The following is a 5338-nucleotide window of genomic DNA, read 5'->3' on the forward strand; positions in this document are numbered from 1 at the left end:
CCTCACCCACCAGCCAGCGTCTCCTGAAGACCTCGTCCACCAGCCAAAGTCTCCTGAAGACCTCACCCACCAGCCAGCATCTCCTGAAGACCTCGCCCACCAGCCAGCATCTCCTGAAGACCTCATCTACCAGCCAAAGTCTCCTGAAGACCTCACCCACCAGCCAGCGTCTCCTGAAGACCTCCTGGCTGCTGACTCCATCCAAGACCTAAGAGGTCAGCCACAGACAGATGAAGAGATAAGGAAGATTCCAAGACTGTTAGTGCTAAATGCCAAAGGAGCATGTAATCTACCTCCGTGGATGTAGCTCCCTGAGTAAATGACAGGGCGGTGCCAGGTGCTAGGAGAGGACAGGCCACGCAAGGTCACACGTTTCCTGCCAGGACACTCGTCCCCAGCACCCTTTAAGGTCACGCTTCCCCATGGCAGCCACAGGGAGCTCTTCTGTGTTTCAAACCCCTCTCTGTGGCTGCCCACAGCCCTCAAATGAAGCCCAGAGTGTACATCTGCCATCCAAGACCTTTTCTGAGCTTCCCCCTGGCGGCCACTCTGGAGCACATTCACAGAGTGTGATGTCACTCACTCGCACACCCAGGACCCCGAGAGCTCATCATCATTTATTTCTAAAGCCCACTCAGACCTCATGCTTCCAGATATTTGCACACGCTGTTCCCTCCACCTGGAATGCCCCTCCCCGCTTCTTTATCAGAACCAACTCAGAAGCCACCTCCCCCTGGAAGCCCTCCATGCTCCCCTGGCAGAGGTAGCCACCCCTATTGGATTTTCTTCTTGTAGCATCTCAAGCCTCCCCAACAGTGCTTGTCACTGGACTGACAGCGTCTCCGATGGGGCACACAGGCTGGTACTGGGCAGGGACTTGGCATGTGTGGAACGAATGACTGAATGCCAGAGCTGGCCAGAGGCTCTATCTCCACCCCAGACCCCTTTTACCCCAAGCACAGCTCCCTGATTTTGGTGCAGGACGAGCTCAGCTTTTACACTCAGGGTTCTCTGGGATGACTGAGGGGGTCTGGTAAAAACAACACCCCTTCAAGCCCCCCTTGGGGCCACTTCAACCTAGACAGGGAAGCCACAGGGAGCGCACCGAATGTGGACACTGCAGACGTCCAGGCTGTACCTCTGTCATTTGGGGCGGCGACACCTACCCTACTTACAGAATCCTGGGGTGTCACACTCAAGGCCTTTAAGAAATCAATCCTGAAAACGCCACCATTTCAGACATTTTATCATTTATTTTGCTCAAACTGAACATTAAAACACCAACAGCCCTCTCCTCTACCAGCACCGATATCCCTTCCCCACAGGCCAGTGCAACCCTCTAAAAGGGAGACCGTGAAGCCCACGGAGAAGGTGGTCTTTTACAGGAAATCAGGTCGCTCCCTGCCGGAGCTCAGCTCCCCGCCCCCCCACAGCTCCAGGGATAGGGAAAGGTGTCACAGACAGGCTGCAGTCCCGGAGCACCTGTGACCCAGCTCAACCTCCTCACTCAGATGGGGAGACCAAGGCACAGGGGTGGGCATGGCCGGTGCCCGGGGAAGCGGGCAGAGGCAGCCTTCTCCCGGCTCCCAGCCCGCACAGCCCCATCTCCCTCCAGCGGGGTCAGAGGTGGCTCTGCGCTTACCCTCGACACTGCCCCGGCTCAGCCGTCTCCTCCTCACCCGAGGCAGGAAAGGTCCAAATCGCCTGGGCTCGCTGGTTCCCTCTCTGCCTTAACCAAAGCGGTCAATTCCTGCCGTGAGTGGTCACCTCACCAGGCCTGGGGGCCAGCGAGGGAACAAGGGGCAGAGAGGAGCTGAGGTGGTGTCGGAGGTCCTGCTCCTGCCCCCGCGGCTCAGGTTCCAGGGTAGATCCAGGTTTGAAAAGGCCCTGAAGCTGATATGGTTGGGGGGGGGGGTTCCCTCTTTCAGAAAAAGATCTTTTACAAAAATCACAAGCCCACGTGCACGTGTTGCTAGGGCCTCTCCAGGGCTGCAGAAGGGGTCTACGTGGCGGGGGAGTCGTCCTGGCTAGAGTGACCAGTCACCTAGGTTTGTGTGGGACACAGAGGCTCCCAGACACATAACTTGCAGTGCCGAAGCTGGGAAAGTTCCAGCACACCAAGATGAACTGGTCACCCTAGCCCTGGAGCTAGGACTTCGTTCGTCTGAAGGCCAAGCCTGACGCCTCCCAGACCCCAGGATGCCAAGGGGACGCCAGGGCGAAGGACGGGTCACCAACGGCATCTTCTGCGCGCTCATCGACGAGTTAAAACACTTTCAGAGCACCACACATTTTTGAAAAAGACTGGAAGGAAGCAGCGGTCCTCCCTAAGTGAGGGGATCACACGTGATTTTTTTCCGCCCCACTATTTTTTTTTCTTTTATTTCTCCCCCTCCCCCACCATCGATCGTTTTTATTGTGGTAAAATACAACATAAAATGTACCATCTCGGGGCGCCTGGGTGGCTCAGTCGGTTAAGCATTCGACTTCGGCTCGGGTCATGATCTCGCGGTTTGTGAGTTCGAGCCCCACGTCCGGCTCTGTGCTGACGGCTCATGGCCTGGAGCCTGCTTCCGATTCTGTGTCTCCCTCTCTCTCTGCCCCTCCCCAGCTCACGCTCTCTCTGTGTGTCTCTCTCTCTCTCAAAAATAAATAAACATTAAAAAATTATGAAAAAACGTACTATCTTAATCATTTTTAAGCGTGCGGTTCAACGCTATTAAGTACGTACATTTATGTTGCTGTACAACCATCACAAGTGATGTTTTTATTTTCTGAAAGTCAGCAGGGATTACTTTTGGGATCAGAAAAAAAGAACTACACATTTCTTAAAGGTCTCACTTAGCCTGTTATCAGCTGCCTTTGCTAGCATAAAGGTAGTGAGCAGAGCTAGGAGGCAGGGGGGGGGGGGGGGCGCGGGCGTTAGACGGTGGCTGGCCCAGATGACCATTATCCTTTTTGAACCTGAAATCCAGGATTCTGACCTCTTCTAGCTCCAGGAGAAGCAATCAATGTGCTTTGGAGACTCAAAGATTTGGCTTCCAATCCTCTGCCGCTTACATGCTCAGTAACCTTGGGACTCCCTGAGCCTCAGTTTCCTCAAGTGATGCAGGCCGGAAGGGAACTAGCTGGGTAAGCGTGTGTCCACTCCGGCCCACAGTGGGTACCCCATCCGTTACTTTTCCTTTCTCCTGCTTGGACTGTCTCGCCGTACCCCGAGATAAGCCCCATTTATCCTTCAAGGCCCAATTTGATATCGCCTTCTCCCTGAAGCCTCTCGATTCCCACAGCAGGGAGACCCCTCTCCTGGCACTCACAGCCTCTACCCCGGGGCGGGGGGGGGGGGTGGCACCTGCCTCCCTTCCCAATAGGACTGTGGGATCCCCGAACACTAAAGGCTGCATCTGAGTCATGTCACTTTCCCTAGGGGCCCAGCAGACTCAGTGAAGCTTTGCTAAATGAAGCCATCACAGGCAGAAGTGACCCAAGCAAGCAAACCGCCCACACCCCTCACAAAGCTAGTGGCTTGACCCTCCCAGGCCCGTGGCCCGAGGGGCTGGCAAAGGGGAGCAGGGCATACAGCTGGCCCACCTGATCAGGCAGGTGCCCCCCAGAGCTTCATCTTTGCCGAGGGCCAGTTGGGGTCTCTGGGGAGTTGGAGACTGGCATACATGAATAAAGTCGGCACCACAAACCCTTACGGATGTCCCCGGGTGCCAGGCCCGCTGCCAGGCCCTGTGCCGTCACTGCGGCTTCCCTGCCCTCAAAGAGCTCCCCAGCTGGTGGGTACTTGAGAAGAAAGGGGTTTACACATGGCCCCGCTTCTTGTGGCACCAGGAGGAGGTCTGAACGTTTTTAGACAGGGAAGAGTTAGCTTCCTTTCTCTCTGGGAGGCCAGAGATAAACACCCCAGCTGTCCCACCCATCAGACCCTAATATTGCCCAGAAAACCCAGGAAGTGAGGGGGTTTGAGCACCCTGAGGCCACAGCTGACCTCAGACGTAGCCCCTTGGGGTGGCTGACAGTGACCCTGCCCAGCGTCCCCAAGCCCAAGACCTTCTGGTGTGGGCCCGCAGGAATAGGCCCCAGGCCTGCAGAGGCCAGACCCTCTGGTGGGAGTGTCTGGGCAATGGCCAAAAAACCCTAGGGAGCCCCAGGCACCCCTCTCCTGCAGCAGGCTTCTTTCCCTGGGGTGCCGCCCAGACCACATGAACCCCTCCCTCTGTGCTCACTGTCTCTGTACCATCCTCCTCCCCCACAACCCCAGGTCTGAGCAGGGACCCCCCGCTGCTGGGGCATTCTGACCCCTGTCAGGCTGGAGATCCAGAACAATCCCCTCTGCTTTCCCCTAATCCCCCCCCCCCCCCAAAACAACCCGGGGTATTTGCGGGGGGGGGGGGGGGGGGGGGGGGAAGTGCTGTCACGGATTCAGGAAATATCAGAGCCCACGGTGGCCGCTGCCACCTCTCTACAAACCGGGAAACTGAGGCATGAGAGAGGAGCTGCCTCTCCCCACGTCGGGATGTAACTCCTCGCTTCCCGCTAACATTTCTTGGGTGGTTCCCAGCCCAAGGTCACGCCGCGAAGGAGAGGCAGTCCCCGAGCAAGCCACCTAGGTATCCGGCTCCCGACGCATCGCTCCACACCTTCCGGGCCAAGCCACAAAACCCGGTTTCCGGCCCTGTCCTCCTGGAACGTCCACGGCAGGCGCGGCGTGCGCCCCGTGAGATGATCCACGCCCTGATCCACCTCTTCCCCCCCCCCCCCCAAACGGCCACCTGAAACCCGGGCTTCGTCCCCACGGCCGCTGATCCGCCCGGGTGGCCGCGCGCAACCCGAGCCGCGAGCTGCACAGCCGCGGCCTGGAGGTCACGGCGATGGGGGGCCGCACGCGAATGGGGGCGCCGGGAATCAAGGGCTACGGCAGCAGGGGCGGGAGCTCCCCCCGCTCCGCCAGCGCTGGGAACCCCCACCCCCCGCCCGGGGCCCGGGAAGGAAGGGGTGGCGGGCGCCGGCACCCCGGTCGGAAGGCTCTCCGCCGGCTGCGGCACGCGTGCCCGGGGTCCCGCGGGGTCGGGGTCCGTCCGGGCGCGCCGCCCTTGCCCGCGCCCCCACCGCACCCCACCCCCCGCGCGGCCGGGCCACCCAGCCGTCCTTACCCAAGACACGACGCGCAGGATGGTGTGCGGCTGCCGGACCAGGGTGTGGGGGTCGAAGGCGCCCCCGGCTTTGCCCGCTCCGTACGCACCCCCTTCCATCGTGGCTGCACCCGCGCGGTGCCCCCCGCTCGGCGCGCGCCGCCGGCTCTGCGCGTGCGCGGCGCCCCCGCCCCCTCCCC

The 5338-nt window shown here is 59.6% G+C and overlaps 1 protein-coding gene across 3 annotated transcripts in view; it reads right to left on the bottom strand.

Annotated features, from left to right (window-relative positions):
- Window positions 1-5299, bottom strand: part of SYNGR1 (synaptogyrin 1) — a 23417-nt gene extending 18118 nt beyond the window's left edge. For all 3 annotated transcript variants that reach the window (XM_040490788.1, XM_040490787.1, XM_040490789.1), the window contains exon 1: window positions 5160-5299. In XM_040490788.1, coding sequence (XP_040346722.1) covers window positions 5160-5258 — 99 coding nt within the window. In that variant the 5' untranslated portion in view covers window positions 5259-5299. The remainder of the gene's footprint in view (window positions 1-5159) is intronic.
- Window positions 5300-5338: the final 39 nt, after the last annotated feature.

The sequence above is a fragment of the Herpailurus yagouaroundi genome, unplaced genomic scaffold, assembly GCF_014898765.1.
Source record: "Herpailurus yagouaroundi ecotype Mexico unplaced genomic scaffold, PumYag 182, whole genome shotgun sequence".
NCBI lineage: Eukaryota > Metazoa > Chordata > Mammalia > Carnivora > Felidae > Herpailurus > Herpailurus yagouaroundi.